Here is a 21,450-nt window from a genome sequence, read left to right on the forward strand (position 1 = left end):
TCTGACCGTAAATAACGGTCTGCAAACATTATGCACCTTTGAGGCCTCATTTACACGAGCGTGTGCATTTGCGCGCGCAAAAAACGCAGCGTTTTGCGTGCGCAAAAGGCACTTGACAGCTCCGTGTGTCATCCGTGTATGATGCGCGGCTGCGTGATTTTCGCGCAGCCGCCATCATAGAGATGAGGCTAGTCGACGTCAGTCACTGTCCATGGTGCTGAAAGAGTTAACTGATCGGCAGAAACTCTTTCAGCACCCTCGACAGTGCATTCCGATCACCATATAGAGTAACCTGTTTAAAAAAAAAGAGGTTCGTACTTACCGAGAACTTCCCGGCCGTTGCCTTGGTGACGCATCCTTGGTGACGCGTCCTTGGTGACGCGTCTCTCTTGACATCTGGCCCCACCTCCCTGGATGACGCGGCAGTCCATGTGACCGCTGCAGCCTGTGCTTGGCTTGTGATTGGCTGCAGCTGTCACTTGGACTGAATTGTCATCCCGGGAGGTCAGACTGGAGGAAGAAGCCGGGAGTTATCGGTAAGTCAGAACTTTTTTTTTTTTTACACGTTCACGTATATTGGGATCGGAAGTCACTGTCCAGGGTGCTGAAACAGTTTAACTCTTTCAGCACCCTGCACAGTGACTGTCTCCTGCCGGGTTCGGTCAAAACGAGTTCGGCCGAACCCGGTAAAGTTCGGTTCGCTCATGTCTAAGACACTCCGTTCGGATGTTTGTAAACAGAAAAGCACGTGGTGCTTTTCTGTTTACATTCAGTTTGACAGCTCTTGCGCGAATCACGCAGTTCGCACGGAAGTGCTTCCGTGCGACCTTCGTGGTTTTCACGCACCCATTGACTTCAATGGGTGCGTGATGCGCGAAAAACGCACGATTATAGAACATGTCGTGAGTTTTACGCAACGCACTCGTGCTGCGCAAAATTCACGCATCGTCTGCACTGCCCCATAGAGTAATATAGGTGCGTACGACACGCGTGAAAAGCACGCGCGTCGCACGCGCGTATATTACGCTTGTGTAAATGAGGCCTTATGGTAATAATCCGGCAGTCTCCTTCCTACCTCTTCTTATGCCCGCCCACCACCAAAAACTGGCCCGCCCTGAATACCGAAATTTCGTCTGAGAAAGTGCAGCTGCACCCGTCTTACATGGTCCGACACCCTTCCCTGCCTCGTCCAGGCCTCAAATCTAGTTACTGCGCATGCGCCGCTGTGGTGTCCTGTTGTGCGCACGCACCAGAACAGGACATCAATGTGTAAGTGTGGGATTTTGTGTGTGCTGGGGGGAGACGAGGAGCTGTCAATCAAAAGTAAGGAGGCGGGGTAACTCGGTAAGGCTTGAAGATATGACTCTTTTCAAACTCAGATATGACTTGCAGGCCCTCAAGCTTATTGGCCGCTGGGCCTATGACTGTGGGCATGTAAGGGATTAATCTGGGTCCATTAGGGCTAGGGCAAGGTGTCTACTTACTCCCCCCCCCTTTTCCCTTTTTAGCAGGGTGGCATATAGGGCTATAGGGTCCCCACCTACAGGGCGTTCTTAGGAGGAGAATGGGCGGGTTTACCCCCTCCTCCCTGCCTGGATTTATAAGGCAAGGGCGGGAGGACGTCTCCCTCTTTTGGCCATCACTTGTCCCACCGTCCCTCCCTGTTGGCTGTTTATCCCGTTATTTTCTTTAAAAAAAAAAAGAAAGTATATCAAAACAAAAAACACGACAAAGAAAAGTATTATAAAAAAAAATTAATACATACATTATAAATACATACATTATATAGATACCAAAAAAAAAAAAAATGAGTAAGGAAAGACCAGATCCAAAACATAACATATGGTGGAATGGTATATCTGTACATCCTTTTCTATTGTATTTGTACTTGGACGATTTGGTCTGTTTATTTACTGTTTTGTCTGTCTTACATTTTCTGTATTGCAATTTCTATGTCACAGCAGGCGGTGTTTAACCCCTTAAGGACGCAGCCACTTTTGGACCTTATGACACAGCCTCATTTTTTAAATCTGACATGTGTCACTTTATGTTGTAATAACTCCGGAATGCTTTTACCTATCCAAGCGATTCTGAGATTGTTTTCTCGTGACATATTGTACTTTATGTTAGTGAAAAAATTTGGTCGATAAATTCAATATTTATTTGTGAAAAACACCAAAATTTAGAGAAAATTTGCAAAAATTAGCATTTTTCTAAATTCAAATGTATCTGCTTGTAAGGCCTGATTTACACGAGCGTGTGCGTTTTGCGCGCGCAAAAAACGCTGCGTTTTGCGCGCGCAAAAGGCATTTGACAGCTCCGTGTGTCATCCGTGTATGATGCGCGGCTGCGTGATTTTCGCGCAGCCGCCATCATAGAGATGAGGCTAGTCGACGCCCGTCACTGTCCAAGGTGCTGAAAGAGCTAACTGATCGGCAGTAACTCTTTCAGCACCCTCGACAGTGAATGCCGAACACAATATACACCAACCTGTGAATAAAAAAAGACGTTCAAACTTACCAGGAACTGCCTGCTTCCTCCAGTCCGGTCTCCCGGCCGTTGCCTTGGTGACGCGTCCCTCTCTTGTCATCCGGCCCCACCTCCCAGGATGACGCGGCAGTCCATGAGACCGCTGCAGCCTGTGATTGGCTGCAGCCTGTGCTTGGCCTGTGATTGGCTGCAGCTGTCACTTGGCCTGAATTGTCATCCCGGGAGGTCGGACTGGAGGAAGGAGCCGGGACTTATCGGTAAGTCCGAACTTCTGTTTTTTTTTACACGTATATGTATATGGCGATCGAAAGTCACTGTCCATGGTGCTGAAACAGTTTAAGTCTTTCAGCACCGTGGGCAGTGACTGTCTCCTGACGTCGCGTACCCGAACATTTTTTGCCGGGTTCGGTCAAAACGAGTTCGGCCGAACCCGGTGAAGTTCGGTGCGCTCATCTCTAATTTGACACTCCGTTTGGATGTTTGTAAACAGAAAAGCACGTGGTGCTTTTCTGTTTACATTCATCCTTTTGACAGCTCTTGCGTGATTTTCGCGCATGCAACGCAGGACCGTCAGTGTGGCATGCGTTGTTTTCACGCACCCATTGACTTCAATGGGTGCGTGTTGCGTGAAAAACGCACGATTATAGAACATGTCGTGAGTTTTACGCAACGCACTCACGCTGCGCAAAATTCACGCATCGTCTAAACTGCCCCATAGAGTAATATAGGTGCGTACGACACGCGTGAAAAGCACGCGCGTCGCACGCGCGTATATTACGCTCGTGTAAATGAGGCCTAAGACAGATGGTAATACCACACAAAATAGTGACTAGTTAACATTTTCCATATGTCTTCTTTATGTTTGCATCAATTTGAAAATTTGAAAAGGCTATTTTTTTAGGGAACAGTTCAGATCTGAAGTAGCTTTGAGGGCCTTATATATTAGAACCCCCACAAATCACCCCATTTTAAAAACTGACCACTTAAAGTATTCAAAACAGCATTTAGAAAGTTTCTTAACCCTTTATGCGTGTCACAGCAATTAAAGCAAAGTGGAAGGGAAATTTGCAAATTTCATTTTTTTTTGCAGAAATTCCATCTTAATCCATTTTCCCTGTAATACCGAAGGTTTTTACAAGAGAAACACAACTGAATATTTATTGCCCTGATTCTGCAGTTTTTAGAAATATCCCACATGTGGCCCCAGTGCGCTACGGGCCTGAAACAAAGGCGCCAGAAGCAAAGGAGCACCTAGTGGATTTTTCGGCCTTCCTTTTCTTAAATTATATTTCAGGCACCATGTCAGGTTAGAAGAGGTCTTGTGGTGCAAAAACAAAGGAAACCCCCTAAAATTGACCCCATTTGGGAAACTACACCCCTAGAGGAATTAATCTAGGGGTGTCATGATCATTTTGACCACACAGGTGTTTCATAGATTTCATTAGAATTGGGCAGTGAAAATGAAAAATGACATTATTTTTCAATAAGATGTAGCTTTACCTCAGAATTTATTTTTTTCAACAAATAAATGATGAAAAGCACCCCAACATTTGTAAAGCAACTTCTCCAGAGTACGAAAATACCCCATATGTGGTAATAAACCACGGTATGAATACACATCAGGGCTCAGAAGGGAAGGAGCGCCATTTAGCTTTTGGAGTACAGATTTTGCTGGATTAATTTCTCGGCACCATGTCACATTTGTAAAGCTCCTAAGGTACCAGTACAGTGGTAAACACCAAAAGTGACTCCATTTGGGAAACTACACCCCTAGAGGAATTCATCTAGGGGTGTAGTGAGCATTTTGACCCCCCCAGGTGTTTCATAGATTTCATTAGAATTGTGCAGTAAACATTTAAAATAAAAAATTTTTCCACTAAGATGTAGCTTTAGGTCAAAATGTTTCATTTTCTCATCAAATAAAGGAGAAAAAGCACTGTAACATTTGCAGAGCAACTTCTCCAGAGTACGGCAATACCCCATATGTGGTAATAAACCACTGTATGAATACACATCAGGTATCAGAAGGGAAGGAGCGCCATTTGGCGAGCAGATTTTGCTGGATTGGTTTTTCTGCGCCATGTCGCTTTTGCAAAGCCCCTTAGGTACCAATACAGTGGAAACTACCCAAAAGTGACTCCATTTGGCAAACTACACCCATTAAGGAATTCATCTAGGGGTGTAGTGAGCATTTTGACCGTACAGGTGTCTCATAGATTTTATTACAAATGGGCAATGAAAATGAAAAATTACATTATTTTCCAATAACACGAAGCATTAGTTCAAAATTTTTCATTTTCTCAACAAATAAAAGAGAAAAAGCCCCATAACATTTGAAAAGCAACTTCTCCGGAGTACGGAAATACCCCACATGTGGTCATAAACTGCTATTTGGACACACAGCATCGCTCTAAAGGGAAGGAGTGCCATTTAGTATTTGGCGTGGAGATTTTACAAGATTCGCTTTTTGACACCATGTTGCATTCAGCTATAGTACCAGTACAGTGGTACCCCCCGATAAATTACTCCATTTTGGAAACTAGATCCCTCAAAGAATTGATCTAGGGGTGTAGTGAGCATTTTCACCGCACAAGTGTTTTGCAAAAATGAGTAAACTATAGATGTTGCAGATTGAAAATTGGCGTTTTCCACAGATATGCCATTTCAGTGCCCAATGTGTTGTGCCCAGCTTGTACCACCATAGACACACATCCCATAAATTGTTAAGCGGGTTCTCCAGAATACAGTAGTTCCCCATATGTGGTCATAAATTGCCGTTTGGGTACACTGCCAGGCTCAGTTGGACCACCATTTGGCTTTTGAAGCGCAGATTTTGCTTGGTGTATTAGTGGTATTTCAGCTTATAATGTGGGGGCATATGTAAGCTGGGCGGAGTACATCAGGGTATATGTAAGCTGGGCGGAGTACATCAGGGTATATGTAATCTGCGCGGAGTACATCAGGGTATATGTAATCTGTGCGGAGTACATCAGGGTATATGTAAGCTGGGCAGAGTACATCAGGGTATATGTAATCTATGCGGATTACATCAGGGTATATGTAATCTGTGCGGAGTACATCAGGGTATATGTAATCTGTGCGGAGTACATCAGGGTATATGTAATCTGTGCGGAGTACATCAGGGTATATGTAATCTGTGCGGAGTACATCAGGGTATATGTAATCTGTGCGGAGTACATCAGGGTATATGTAAACTGTGCGGAGTACATCAGGGTATATGTAATCTATGCGGAGTACATCAGGGTATATGTAATCTGTGAGGAGTACATCAGGGTATATGTAATCTGTGAGGAGTACATCAGGGTATATGTAATCTGTGCGGGGTACATCAGGGTATATGTAATCTGTGAGGAGTACATCAGGGTATATGTAAACTGGGCAGAGTACATCAGGGTATATGTAAGCTGTGCAGAGTACATCAGGGTATATGTAATCTGTGCGGAGTACATCAGGGTATATGTAAGCTGTGCAGAGTACATCAGGGTATATGTAAACTGTGCGGAGTACATCAGGGTATATGTGAGCTGGGCGGAGTACATCAGGGTATATGTAATCTGGGCGGAGTGCATCAGGGTATATGTAATCTGTGTGGAGTACATCAGGGTATATGTAATCTGTGAGGAGTACATCAGGGTATATGTAATCTGTGCGGAGTACATCAGGGTATATGTAATCTGTGAGGAGTATATCAGGGTATATGTAATCTGTGTGGAGTACATCAGGGTATATGTAATATGTGAGGCGTACATCAGAGTATATGTAATATGTGAGGAGTACATCAGGGTATATGTAAACTGTGAGGAGTACATCAGGGTATATGTAATCTGTGCGGAGCACATCAGGGTATATGTAAGCTGTGCAGAGTACATCAGGGTATATGTAATATGTGAGGAGTACATCAGGGTATATGTAATATGTGAGGAGTACATCAGGGTATATGTAATATGTGAGGAGTACATCAGGGTATATGTAATATGTGAGGAGTACATCAGGGTATATGTAATATGTGCGGAGTACATCAGGGTATATGTAATCTGCGCGGAGTACATCAGGGTATATGTAATCTGTGCGGAGTACATCAGGGTATATGTAAGCTGGGCAGAGTACATCAGGGTATATGTAATCTGTGCGGAGTACATCAGGGTATATGTAATCTGTAAGGAGTACATCAGGGTATATGTAATCTGTGCGGAGTACATCAGGGTATATGTAATCTGCGCGGAGTACATCAGGGTATATGTAATCTGTGCGGAGTACATCAGGATATATGTAAACTGTGCGGAGTACATCAGGGTATATGTAATCTGTGCGGAGGACATCAGGGTATATGTAATATGTGCGGGGTACATCAGGGTATATGTAAGCTGTGCGGAGTACATCAGGGTATATGTAAGCTGTGCGGAGTACATCAGGGTATATGTAATCTGTGCGGAGTACATCAGGGTATATGTAAGCTGTGCGGCGTACATCAGGGTATATGTAAGCTGTGCGGAGTACATCAGGGTATATGTAAGCTGTGTGGAGTACATCAGGGTATATGTAAACTGTGCGGAGTAGATCAGGGTATATGTAAGCTGGGCAGAGTACATCAGGGTATATGTAATATGTGAGGAGTACATCAGGGTATATGTAATCTGTGTGGAGTACATCAGGGTATATGTAATCTGGGCGGAGTACATCAGGATATATGTAATCTGTGCGGAGTACATCAGGGTATATGTTATCTGGGCGGAGTACATCAAGGTATATGTAAACTGTGCGGAGTAGATCAGGGTATATGTAAGCTGGGCAGAGTACATCAGGGTATATGTAATATGTGAGGAGTACATCAGGGTATATGTAAGCTGGGCGGAGTATATCAGGGTATATGTAAACTGTGCGGAGTACATCAGGGTATATGTAATCTGTGAGGAGTACATCAGGGTATATGTAAGCTATGCAGAGTACATCAGGGTATATGTAAGCTGTGCGGAGTACATCAGGGTATATGTAAGCTGTGAGGAGTACATCAGGGTATATGTAATCTGTGCGGAGTACATCAGGGTATATGTAATCTGGGCGGAGTACATCAGGGTATATGTAAGCTGTGCGGAGTACATCAGGGTATATGTAATATGTGAGGAGTACATCAGGGTATATGTGAGCTGGGCGGAGTACATCAGGGTATATGTGAGCTGGGCGGAGTACATCAGGGTATATGTAATATGTGCGGAGTACATCAGGGTATATGTAAGCTGTGAGGAGTACATCAGGGTATATGTAATATGTGAGGAGTACATCAGGGTATATGTAATCTGTGCGGAGTACATCAGGGTATATGTAATCTGTGCGGAGTACATCAGGGTATATATAATCTGTGAGGAGTACATCAGGGTATATGTAATCTGGGCGGAGTGCATCAGGACATAATAGGATGATGTAATAATGGGGTGAATGAATAATCCAAGGATTGGTGTGGTCGCTTTGAACCAATCCTTTATGCACAGGCCGGGTTTTTTGGGTATTATACAGAATATCTGCGCTCCCGTATTGCCTAATCTTTGACTTCTTCACTAGCCCTATAAGCCGCACAAGGCCCTAAAGTTTCTTCATCTCCGCTGCATCTACAGGGTCCACCTGTGGGGTCCAGCAAATGACGATGTGGGGTATTTAGTGAAATTCTACTGGACCTAAATATTAGTCTGGGCCGTCATTTAGAATCATTTTGCATCATTGCGTTTTGAGAGTCATAACGTGTTATTTTTCCGGTGACGGAGCTGTGTGAGGGCGCGTTTTTTGTGGAACGAGCTGTCATTTTTATTGGTTCCATTTTGGGGTGCATGCAATTTTTTTATCACTATTTATTCCATTTTTTGGGAGATGAGGAAACCAAAAAACAGCAATTCTAGGACGTTTTGTTTTTTATTTTTTACAATGTTCACCGTGCAGTATAAACAACATGTTAACTTTATTCTGCGGGTCGTTACGATTACAGCGACACCAAATTGATATTGTTTTTTTTACGTTTCCCTGCGTTCCCACAATAAAAATACTCTTTTAAAAAAAATCATGTTTTAGTGTCGCCATCTTCTGACAGCCGTAACTTTTTTATTTTTTCATGGATATCGCTGCGGGACGGCTTGTTTTATGCGTGACGAACTGTAGTTTCTATTCGTAGCATTTTGCATTACTTGCAACTTTTTGATCACTTCTTATTAAAAAAAATTTGAGACAAGATGACCAAAAAATAAAATACTGTCATTGTTTCTTATTAAAAATGTTTACGGTGTTCACCGTGCGGTAAAAATAATGTGCTATTTTTATAGATCAGGCCGTTCCGAACGCGGCGATACCTATTATGTATAGTTTTTTTTTCATATTTTCATGTTTTTTCTAATAATAAAGATTGTTATTTTTATTATTTATTTATTATTTATTAACTTTTATTTATTTATTTTTCTTTCACATTTTTTTTTTTACATTTTTTACTTTTTTTTTTACACTGACCTGGGGACTTGAAGATCTGGTCTTCTGATCCCCGGTACGATGCATTGCACTACTTATGTAGTGCAGTGCATCGCAACTGTCATTTTTCATTTGACAGTTAGCGTATTAGGTCCTGCCTCGGGCAGGACCTAATAGGCTACCGTACCTGGGCAACCAGGAAGCCTAGTAACGGCTTCCTGGTTGCCATAGCAACTATCGCCACCCGCGATCCATCGCGGGGGGGGGGCGCGAGGGGTACAGAGGGAGCTCCCTCCCTCTGTAAACCACTTCAATGCGGCGGACGTCATTGACAGCCGCATTGAAGGGGTTAAATGGCTGCGATCGGCGGTAACAGCCATCGCAGCCATTGCAGCGGCATGTCAGCTGTGTATAACAGCTGACAGCCGCTGAAGATAAAGCGCGCACAGCTCCTGTGCTCGCTTTATCTGCCGGGCGTAACTGTACGCCCGAGTGCAGGAAATCACTTGCTATTTGGACGTACAGTCACGCCCATGTGCGGGAAGGGGTTAATAAAGGTCTGACCTACATGCTCTTCCATAGGCGGGCTGGCATTCGGGTAATAAGATATGGTTGATATATATATTTTGCAAACGTTTATTATTGTAAGAAAATAAGGAAAAAAATCGAAAAAAAATATTTAATAAAGCTGTGGTCGACCCTCGTGTCAACCCACGTTATAAACTAAAATAAAGCCTCTTTTGAGTTATTACGCAGTTTTTATTGGAAGATGAGAACCTAAATTCATCATTTACAGGCAATGGCTCCAGGTATCATATAACACTCAAAGTAAATCAACCCTATATATATATATATATATATATATATATACTGGTGCCATAGAAAGTCTTCCCATTGTAAAAAAGCCTTCTAGGATCTGCCCTGTGGACTGGGCACTTCTTGGCACTGGTCGGGAGATGGAAGGATCACAATACTGATGACGACCCATGCCTGCCTATGGTTTCTTGTGGAAGACGTTTGTTGCTGCCTCATTACTTGGCTCTTCCATAACTTGGAAGGGTTTGTTCGACAGAGCGGCTTCTCTCATCTTGTAATAGACAAATTCATTCTCCTGGAACATCCTCAGCTCCATCTCTGTCTGCCCACGCATCGCCTGTAAAGACACGCACCAGATATTACCATTCCTAAATTATGTATTTTATTTCTAAAAGTTTTATTTCTTTATCACAGTATAAAAACATACACAATTCTCTTGTTCCCTCCCATTCCCTATCCACTCCACCCATACCAAGTGGTAATCCTGTGATCTATCCCCATTATTATAAGCTATTTTATCCATCTGTACTTTATTATCAACCGCTTTTCTCCAATTATTAATTATTCAAGCTGTACTTGAGAGTCAATCCTGCAGTATCATCTTTCTCGCTATACATAATATTCCTGTTATTGCTATTTTTTTTTAATACCTGTTCATTGGTAGATCTAATACCACGCAAAACAGGTATAAACCCGTTCCATTGGTAGTTCTATCTGATATATAATATTTCTAAAATTCTTCCCCAATCCCACTCTTAATTAGATAAAACTACTATAATAGTGACCTTAAAGTGCAAGACTATAACTACTATAATACTTCCCCCTATGTACAAAAATATAATTACTATTATACTGCTCCTATATACAAGAATATAACTACTATAATACTACTCCTATATACAAGAATATAACTACTATAATACTGCCCCCTATGTACAAGAATATAACTACTATAATACTGCTTCTATATACAAGAATATAACTACTATAAAACTGCCCCTATATACAAGAATATAACTGCTATAATACTGCCCCTATATACAAGAATATAACTACTATAATACTGCCCTCTATATACAAGAATATAACTACTATAATACTGCCCCCTATATACAAGAATATAACTACTATAATACTGCTCCTATATACAAGAATATAACTACTATAATACTTCCCCCTATGTACAAAAATATAATTACTATTATACTGCTCCTATATACAAGAATATAACTACTATAATACTACTCCTATATACAAGAATATAACTACTATAATACTGCCCCCTATGTACAAGAATATAACTACTATAATACTGCTTCTATATACAAGAATATAACTACTATAAAACTGCCCCTATATACAAGAATATAACTGCTATAATACTGCCCCTATATACAAGAATATAACTACTATAATACTGCCCTCTATATACAAGAATATAACTACTATAATACTGCCCCCTATATACAAGAATATAACTACTATAATACTGCTCCTATATACAAGAATATAACTACTATAATACTGACCCCTATATACAAGAATATAACTACTATAATACTGCCCCTATATACAAGAATATAACTACTATAATACTTCCCCCTATGTACAAAAATATAATTACTATAATACTGCTCCTATATACAAGAATATAACTACTATAATACTGCTCCTATGTACAAGAATAGAACTACTATAATACTGCCCCTATATACAAGAACAAAACTACTATAATACTGCCTCCTATGTACAAGAATATAACTACTATAATACTGCCCCTATATACAAGAATATAACTAATATAATACTGCTCCTATGTACAAGAATATAACTACTATAATACTGCCCCCTATATACAAGAATATAACTACTATAATACTGCCCCCTATGTACAAGAATATAACTACTATAATACTGCCTCTATATACAAGAATATAACTACTATAATACTGCTCCTATATACAAGAATATAACTACTATAATACTTCCCCCTATGTACAAAAATATAATTACTATAATACTGCTCCTATATACAAGAATATAACTACTATAATACTGCTCCTATGTACAAGAATAGAACTACTATAATACTGCCCCTATATACAAGAACAAAACTACTATAATACTGCCTCCTATGTACAAGAATATAACTACTATAATACTGCCCCTATATACAAGAATATAACTAATATAATACTGCTCCTATATACAAGAATATAACTACTATAATACTGCTCCTATATACAAGAATATAACTACTATAATACTGCCCCCTATGTACAAGAATATAACTACTATTATACTGCCCCCTATATACAAGAATATAACTACTATAATACTGCCCCTATATACAAGAATATAACTGCTATAATACTGCCCCTATATACAAGAATATAACTACTATAATACTGCCCTCTATATACAAGAATATAACTACTATAATACTGCCCCCTAAGTACAAGAATATAACTACTATAATACTGCTCCCTATATACAAGAATATAACTGCTATAATACTGCCCCTATATACAAGAATATAACTACTATAATACTGCCCCCTATATACAAGAATATAACTTCTATAATACTGCCCCTATATACAAGAATATAACTGCTATAATACTGCCCCTATATACAAGAATATAACTACTATAATACTGCCCTCTATATACAAGAATATAACTACTATAATACTGCCCCCTAAGTACAAGAATATAACTACTATAATACTGCTCCCTATATACAAGAATATAACTGCTATAATACTGCCCCTATATACAAGAATATAACTACTATAATACTGCCCCCTATATACAAGAATATAACTGCTATAATACTGCCCCTATATACAAGAATATAACTACTATAATACTGCCCACTATGTTCAAGAATATAACTACTATAATACTGCCCCTATATACAAGAATCTAACTACTATAATACTGCCCCTATATACAAGAATATAACTACTATAATACTGCCCCTATATACAAGAATATAACTACTATAATACTTCCCCTATATACAAGAATATAACTACTATAATACTGCCCCTATATACAAGAATATAACTACTATAATACTGCCCCTATATACAAGAATATAACTACTATAATACTGCCCCCTATATACAATAATATAACTACTATTATACTGCCCCTATATACAAGAATATAACTACTATATTACTGCCTCCTATATACAAGAATATAACTACTATAATACTGCCCCTATATACAAGAATATAACTACTATAATACCGCCCCTATATACAAGAATATAACTACTATAATACTGCTCCTATATACAAGAATATAACTACTATAATACTACCCCCTATATACAAGAATATAACTACTTTAATACTGGTCCTATATACAAGAATATAACTACTATAATACTGCCCCCATATACAAGAATATAACTACTATAATACTGCTCCTATATACAAGAATATAACTACTATAATACTGCCCCCTATATACAAGAATATAACTACTTTAATACTGGTCCTATATACAAGAATATAACTACTATAATACTGCCCCCATATACAAGAATATAACTACTATAATACTGCTCCTATATACAAGAATATAACTACTATAATACTGCCCCCTATATACAAGAATATAACTACTATAATACTGCCCCCTATGTACAAGAATATAACTACTATAATACTGCCCCCTATATACAATAATATAACTACTATAATACATCTCCCTATGTACAATAATGTAGCTACTCTAATATTTAATTTGATCTGTAATTTGGATATAAAGCTCAGTGACGAACATCATGTACTCACTTCCAGATCTTTGGTAATAGGGTGAGTGGGTCCGTGAGTAATTAGGAGGATAGCAAAAGCCTTGCAGATCATCCCATGACCAACATCAATTATTCCAGCATGCCAGTGTGTGACTCCAGCCCTCATTATCGCCATTCCAAGCTGGGCATTGTTTGGATGGTATATTTTCCTGTTGGAAATAGGGCATCATTAAATCTAAGTTAGTCTTTTGTTTCTATTTCTTATATTTTCCTCACACCCCATATCACATTATTAATTTTGTTCCCTATATACAAATTTTGTTTCTATTGTGTATTCATCATAGTATCTAGAATTAAAGGGGCAGTTTGGTCACAGAAAATTGATTGCCTATCCTCGGTGGTGGCCCTGCTCTTGGCACCCCTGCCGATCACTTGTTTGAAGGGGGCATGGCGCTGCTTCTTTTTTATCGCGTATACAGCTTAAGGGCTTACTCACACAAACGTGTGGAAACTCGGACATGAAAAACTGACATTTTTCACGTCCGAGTTTCACCCGTGCGTGTCCCGTTTTCACGGATCCCCAATAACTTGAGTCTATGAAGGGATCCATGAAAACAAGAGAAAATAGGACATGTTAGGTTTTTCAACGGACCCTTCACACAGTTTGTTGAAACAAAGGCCGCGTAAACGGCCCCATTGAAATACATGCGTCCGTGTGACGGCCGTTGTTTTAACGGCCATCCAACAGACGTATTCAACGTTCGTGTGAATAAGCCCTAATACTGTAAAACGCAGATACATTTGAAGCGGCAGTTCACGGTATTACTTCTTTCTTCCATTCAAGTGAATGGGATAAAGCTGCCATACTGTGAACGGTGTCTAAGAGTCCACACCAATTCTGAGCTGTAACTCTGTTTAAGTGCTGCGGCCCCATCACCGGTTTCTCTATACCGCAGCACTCCTGGAGACCCGGCTATGCATGAAACTGCAGCAAGGACTTATTAAAATGAATATGGCCATGCTGCAACTTTAAAGGGGACGCAGCATTGCAGCCCATTCATACTTAGAATTGATGGGGGTCTCGGCAGTCAGACCACCACCGATCAATGAGTAATGGCATAGTCTAGCGATTTGCCATTAGTTTGTGTGATGGTAATAACCCTTTAATATGAATGTATCCACTTATTTTGTATTACCCCTCAATCATTTATCAACTTTAACTACTTACAAGTAACCGTCCACCATTTTCTTGGCGTTCTCGGCAGCTTCCTCAAACATCTGGAGGTAGGACAGCACCTCAGAGGCTATGCTTAGGATCTGCAGCATGTAAATATTGGTGTCTGCCAAGATGGGTTCTTGTCTCTTGAGACATTCACGGCAAAGTTTCACCACCTGTCATCAAATTTAGTAAAACTTGTAACTATATTTCAAGGAAAAACTGAGTAAACTTTAGCTAGCCATGGTCTGAAAGACCTAGACCTATTTCATTATCAGAACATCAATTACATACATTGTCCAATGGAGAATTGCATTGAAATATAATTTTTTTTTGAAATTTCCAATGCCCTTTATTAGATTCTTGGCCAACATTATGGCTATTGAGAACATTTACAGCATATTAGTACAATACCATTTTTGGGATAATTTGGTAAAGTTGCCTTTGTGTCTATGGCCAGCTTTGAATTACAGTGAGTTCTACAAATAAACAATGTCAATAAGATTTATTGAAATTAACCCTTGCCCTGCCAAGGGCTTATCTCATATGTCCTGGCAAGGAAGTACTTCTGTAGCCATGGACCTAACTAAAATATCCTTGCAACAAACGGCTCTTGCTTTGATTTGGCTTTAAAAGAAGACCAAGATGTGATCCTCCTCCTGTCCCTGTATGTCTTTAGATGACTCTTGGGACGGGAATAAAATTAATGAATGTTCATATTATTAACCCCCTTATTAAAGACTATGCAAACCTTCCAGCTGCTCTGTATTCAGTATATAGAGCAGCTGTATCTTGCACTGAATCCTGTACCCGTCAGGTCCGGGGTACACGCAGGATCCACCTGGAATCGATCACATCAGACTTTGCACTCCTACTATTTTTATTTAAAGACGTGCATATAGATGCAGACATGTGTAGTTTGTATGATGAAGGGCCTACGGGTATTAGCTTTTTAGTCAGACGCTTTTAAAATTGCTGTGTATCGCATAATTGCATGAAAATGTTCATGACTATAAACTACTAAGTAGGACTAGTACATTCAGGAAATATATTGGTTAGGGTGTAATTCCTGTATTTTATAAGTTTTAACTTTTTTTGCATTTCAAGCTTAAAACCAGATTTCTATTTTCTTCAGTTCTGATGATTTTGTGAAAATATTTGAATGTAGACATAAGTGCCATATAGGAACCCATATACATTCTGAACTTCTATTTTTATGAGGTGTTGTCTGTCTAATTTTCTGTTTGGGTCAGACTTTTAAGCAAAATGTAAGAAAAATTCAAATCAAAAGAAATTCCCTCATCCTTCCTCTAGCCAACCACAGTACTAAAAGTATGCACCAATGATGGGCACAGGTGGCCATCTCCAACTTATGAAGTGATGGAAGCACTGGTGGCAAGACATGGCACCAGCCCTTCTGCTTTATGCTGAGTGACACTCCTAAACTCCACCAGTACGAAGAAGATAAAATGGAGTCCTCCACTGCAGTTGGCACAGGTTGTAAGGCAACTGTCTGAACTTATTTTGAGAACTAAATTGCATTTACTAATCTTTATGGAAATTTCCATGTAAGGGTTATTTTTGTAATGAAGTTAACATTAGTCGGGATAAAGAAAAACATACATACCTCATGGTATGATCCTTCAGCCCGAGCTTTGTCTATTTTTTCCAGGGTACTTTTTGAGAATTGCACGACTTCTTTGACCACATTTTCTGCAGGCTGTAAAATCAAATTAGATAAGCAAGCTTTTATATATGAGTGAATGTGACACAAGAAAGAATATTCGATTTTTGAAAATCTCCCCAACTGGGCAGCCATTATATAGTAGTTATTTTGTAAAATGATCTTGTCTTCCTATGGAACATCTCCACCCTTCTAGCATAAAGAATGAATGCTCCAGAATAGGCCTTCTCGGCCAGTATATGGCATTCAGGTCCAAAAAGGGTTCCTGTATGTGAAAATGGTCCACTTCAAGCTTGGGATACATGTCGACAACCCCAATGAAAAAACTTCTGTAGCATGGGAAAAATCCACTATGTTATTTACAGAGGGGTAAATAAAGCTACGTAGAGATGTAGCTTGAAGCTCCTGAGCCCCTAGACAAGACCTTTATCACAAACCTCCAACCACCACTGGCAATGACTATGTTACTACTTAATGTTAAAAATACTATCACTATCAGTGGTGTATATAGAAGTCCAGTGGCCCCATAGCAAAGATAAAAATTACAGTTTCTTCTAGGTGCTGCTTTATACCATCAAACTTCTAACCACCTACAACTTCATAACTTGAGTACATTTTCCACTTGTTTGCTAACATTGCAGCACAAGCGGAGACCACATCTCTGTTAAGGTTCTCATCACTCCATTCAAACGGGACAAGACCAAACTGGAATGGGAAGCCCCTCTCCTAGGGCCCCAATAGAAGCCACATGGGCTACCCCTATGTTATGTACGCCCTTAACCACTGTCCTCTCATGTCGCAGAATGAACCTTAGATTACCTCGGGTACCAAGTGTGACGGCAACTTCTGCCCCAACACTACGATGAACCTTCATCGGGTGATAATGTTGCTAGGAACTATTAAGAAACAGTTAAGATTGCATCTTTACCTTAGTCTCTCCATCATTGACAGCTATTAACAGATCATCCTTGGTTCCCTTTGTGCAGTGTTCACACGTGCAGTCAAAATAGTACTGTTTCTTTAACTGTTTTCTTCTCTCTTCACTGAGATTAAGGAAGTCCACATACGAGACGCTAAACTCCTCTCCTTTGTTGATCTTTCCAAGGGATCGAAGCTCGATTCTGTCATTGGATAGGCAGGAAACCAATTAATATTGCAATAAGAGGTTGTGAGAAGACTTCAGTGTAGGTCAGGTAATGTTTGACACTCCAGCTGTCCGGTCCTTGACCTTTTAATAACTGTGAAAGAGCTGAAGTTTGCCTGGCCATACACCAACGTTTCTCTGAGTTACGTGAATGAGTATTAGTTTGATGCTTTAATACTCATGCATCATCGATGTGACCAAACCATAACAATTATCATCCCAGTCATCATTTATCATCTCCATGTCATTGCATAGGTTAGAGCTTTTATTACAAGAACTATTTTATAAAATGTATATTTTCTTTTGTGCTACAGAATATATATATTTTTTTAAATGTATAAATAAACCATGCTCAAAAGCGTAGGATATGGATAAAAATACATTCATTCTTATATCATTTGAGAACAGACTTGAAATAAAGAGTATTAGCAAAAAGAAGAAAAAGTGCGAGACAATTAGTGCTAGTTTCACTATTTTAACAAAAAGTTCTCATTAAAACAAATGTTACCAATGTTATTATTATTATAATATATTAATATTATTATGGAGTTAATTGTACATATGGGAATACGTTCCTTCAATACAATAGCTTAATGAAGGGCTAGATTTGCCACATGTATACCTCTTGTGTATGGCCTTCTACTTACAACCTCTAAATATGTATTTTTTGTTTCTGATTTTTATTTTGACATTATTACGGTCAACTATCTCCATGATAAGTTTATTCGTCAGCATTAATGCCTAACTTTAAACATAAGGTGTAATTACCACTATGTCACATTAACTGAGGTCCTGGCAGACATAAGGAGATGTTTGATGAGGTCCTCACATTGTAGCTGTCCCTGTGACATGGAGAGATCACTCTGATCACTGGGGATCTTCTGACTCTGCCAAGTCAACAGCTATTGAAACAACTGGTAATTGAAGGAATGTGATAATCAAAGGACAACTTTCCATCACATACAATGGAGGCACCCTGCTAAATAATTTAGGATATTGATCCTCAACCTACCAATAGCAAGGCCTCAAAGTGTTTCTGCTCCTAAGGAACCCTTACTCCTATTCCCACTTCAAAAAAGCTTGGCATAGAGGCTGGTAAAGCTTTTTATAATACTATATTTTGGTCAAGATTTGTTAACTACTTTGTCTGACCCCATGCCAAGTATCTTTAAGCAGACTAAAATGAGTGGCCACTCTTGCTGTTGATATCCTCTAGGGAACCTTTGACCAGGTTCCAAGGAACATCAAAGTCCTAGTGAACCCTGGTTGAGAAGTTCCGATCCAGGATAACATATGCACCAATCGCTAGTAATATTGTGAATTGAGGCATAGTATCATTCCATAAAATTCTCCACTGCATGTTGTCGTCATTGGGTTGGCCTGATATAGGCAAATCATGACTTCTGTTTCTAGGAACCATGCATTTAAAGGACCACTAAACCCCAAATACAAATTGCTGTATATTAAGAAGTCATTAATAACATTAACAAATATATATATTTTCTGTGTAAAGTAGAATGCAATATATGGGTGACCATTTCCTTCCAACTAGACAAAGTCCGACATCTCTGACGTTTTTTACAAGAATACCTAGACAGGAACTTAAATGTGTGTAGTAAAAAATTTTCTTCCCGTAACCACAACTCCATCTCAGACATCGTGATTGGTGGAAGAGATATATATATATATATATATATATATATATATATGAATGTTAATAATAGTCATTCATTAGATTCCAATTTATATTGTATGGCTAGTCGACTTTATTTATCCTGCAAGACAACTATTTATTTTATGATGCCAAATATATGAAAAAATAAAATGGAAATAAATACAAAGTAATGAGCTTAAAGAAATATTCCAGTCAAAAAAGGAAAAATCAGCCACCACATCATGTTAATATGGGTTTATCTTTACTTTGCATAGGGTTTGGGATTCCTATTATCTCCCTATAACCAAGCATACCCGTAAAAGGCATTTGAAAACAGGTTTCCAAAACCGGGCAACCTATTTAAGTACCTGATAACCCTGTCCGTTTAGTCATCACTCATTAAATTTTCTTTTTATAGGTTATTCCTAATCTCCCTCTTGATCTGAGGATTGTACAAGAGGATAAATGTCTAATTCTATCATAACGGTGTGTGAGAGATTGGACAACATCCAGAATTTTAACCCAAGCTACTAACAAGCCTGTTATCCAATACACAAACATACCACATATTACAGAATGCACAAGAATTTTCTGACCAGTCGGATCCTCACCGATCACTAGAATGGGAGTTGACAGTCCCTCCTCCCCAGGATGTTAAGCTTAATGAGGAGTATAGAGCAATGGGCAAGCATGTCCAGACAAGCCTATGGGAAATACGGAAATAGCTGAGGGAGTGCGGTCTGACCCCCATGGATCTAACATTTATTACCTATCCAATGAATAGGTGATACATGATATTGGTGGAAAAAAATCATTTGAAGATGTTCTTTACATAAGAGGTCAAGAAAAGTGTGTTTTGAATATTGTTGGGGCTTCTTACTTCTCCATTCTCTTAACTTGAGGTTAATATAGCCAGTGACTGAAGAATAATCAACTTCATAGAAAAGACTGTAGCTCTTAGGCAATATATCCCTACCAACCAAATGACTTTAACTCAAAGCTGCAGATGCACTGAGTATATCTGTCAAAAAACAAAAAGTTTGGACCCAGGCTTCCTGTGATACAAGACTTTGATATTCCTCTCTGCCCAGATGACAGAACTAGACATGTGCTCATGACTGTTCCTGTTCCCTTAGTCTAAACAGTATATAATTTGCTAGAGCAGAAGTTCGTGCTTCAGGGCTGCTCTTCCTGTTGTAAATGTAGACAGGAAATTGTTAGCCATTCCAGAGTTAAAGAGCTGTTCCTTTTAGTCACTCAGTCACCCATCTACACTCAAGTATACCGGGACTTCCCTGATTTCTCCTCCTGCAAGTCTTTCAATCTGTCTGTCATTCCTATAGTTACACCACTGTGCCTTCTAGACCTACTTGGATTAATACACATTGGTGGGACAGGCTTGCTAGACTGTGGTAGGAATACTCATATACAACCAAGAGGAGCTAGCAATGCAAACTCATTATCTTTGGGTTTCCATATATTTCGATGGCAAGCACAGTCTTAGAGATCACAGCTTTAAAAAGTGGTAGGATAGGCAATTCCTAAATAAAAAAATATATCGTACATTCGACATACTGTACATACATCCCATAAAATCACATGGCACTGGTCATCTACTCACAATAACAATGACCATTTTATGGTCTAATTCAATGCCAATTAAAGTAAAATGCAATCAGTTCATGTCCATTGACATGCCATATCTCCTCTAAATCGGTGGGCTCATTAACATTGACCACAATAGGTCTTGTCTACCTTCATCATTTTAAAATTGCCACCATATATAGCTATTAAATTTGGCATCATTAAAATGTGGGGAAAACAACTCTTATGGGCTTTAGTATTTTTATTCTTGTTAGATATAATTAGTCGGTCAGAAGCAAACTACTAAAAAGTTATCGTAGGATGACTTCCAAACTTCATTGACAATGCTCCATGCTTTCAGAGGACCACATAGGATTTATTGTGCACCATCTATTCATTGAGGTGGGAGGTGGAATACAGAACAGGGGATGGGATTAGAACGGGATGGTCAGTATTAGTGGAGGTCTCATACATTGTGCGGTTATACGTGGAGGAAGGTATTGGCAGAATTCAATGGGATATGGGAGTGGAGACGTTGTGTGGGTTACTGATTCCATGAGAAACGAGGGGGAAGGAGTGAGGGATTTCACAATGATGCTTGTGACACCGACCCACCTCATCTGTGT

At 39.4% G+C, this 21,450-nt stretch overlaps 1 protein-coding gene across 1 annotated transcript in view; it reads right to left on the bottom strand.

The window, feature by feature from the left end:
- Positions 1-9,725: 9,725 nt before the first annotated feature.
- Positions 9,726-21,450, bottom strand: part of SMYD1 (SET and MYND domain containing 1) — a 29,659-nt gene continuing 17,934 nt past the window's right edge. The window contains exons 5-9 of the mRNA XM_075848825.1: positions 17,371-17,563; positions 16,386-16,478; positions 14,771-14,934; positions 13,583-13,751; positions 9,726-10,108 (exon numbers count right to left, since the gene is read on the bottom strand). Coding sequence (XP_075704940.1) covers positions 9,950-10,108; positions 13,583-13,751; positions 14,771-14,934; positions 16,386-16,478; positions 17,371-17,563 — 778 coding nt within the window. The 3' untranslated portion in view covers positions 9,726-9,949. The remainder of the gene's footprint in view (positions 10,109-13,582; positions 13,752-14,770; positions 14,935-16,385; positions 16,479-17,370; positions 17,564-21,450) is intronic.

The sequence above is a fragment of the Rhinoderma darwinii genome, chromosome 1, assembly GCF_050947455.1.
Source record: "Rhinoderma darwinii isolate aRhiDar2 chromosome 1, aRhiDar2.hap1, whole genome shotgun sequence".
Classification (NCBI taxonomy): Eukaryota; Metazoa; Chordata; class Amphibia; order Anura; family Rhinodermatidae; genus Rhinoderma; species Rhinoderma darwinii.